Genomic DNA, 587 nt, shown 5'->3' on the forward strand with positions numbered 1-587 from the left:
CAATACTTCATTTAAAACACCAGCTTATATAATATTTAATTTAATTTTATATCCACTGATATACTTTACATGTTCTTAACCTAATTTAAGTTTTAATAAAATCTGTATAATACTAAACTTCTATCAAAACAATGCAATGAAAAATTAATTAGTAAGACTTATACAATAATCATACTTCAAAAACATAAAAATTATTACGTGTATGAAACATCAAATCGAACTTCATTATCTTGCCACATTGTTAAAAATATAATAGTATATTGTAGAACTCAATTAATGTAGCAATATCGTTAGTAAATCAATATCGTTACCATATCTACGAATGTTTTCTATAAGGTTTTGTGTTTTGAAATATTTGCAAATTTTTTGTTTCATTTATATTGGAAATGAAATACATATAGTACTATAACAAATATTGTAATGTTTATACAAATTTAACTGTCCTCCAATTTTCATAATTTAAAAAACGTTAGTATCCATAAGCAAAGGTATATGTGAATCAAAGTTTAATACGAATGACAAAATGATTAAAAGAATTATTCAAATATAAGGATGTAACAATTTTAACAATCATATTGGAACCTCTG

General features: G+C 22.5%; 1 protein-coding gene across 1 annotated transcript in view; it reads right to left on the bottom strand.

The window, feature by feature from the left end:
• LOC108572435 (Bardet-Biedl syndrome 5 protein homolog) overlaps window positions 1–239 on the bottom strand; it is a 2,309-nt gene extending 2,070 nt beyond the window's left edge. Inside the window, exon 1 of the mRNA XM_017934674.1 lies at window positions 199–239. Within this exon, the coding sequence (XP_017790163.1) occupies window positions 199–239 (41 nt within the window). The remainder of the gene's footprint in view (window positions 1–198) is intronic.
• Between the last annotated feature and the right edge of the window lie 348 nt (window positions 240–587).

The sequence above is a fragment of the Habropoda laboriosa genome, unplaced genomic scaffold (genome assembly GCF_001263275.1).
Source record: "Habropoda laboriosa isolate 0110345459 unplaced genomic scaffold, ASM126327v1 scaffold65, whole genome shotgun sequence".
Taxonomy (NCBI): Eukaryota; Metazoa; Arthropoda; class Insecta; order Hymenoptera; family Apidae; genus Habropoda; species Habropoda laboriosa.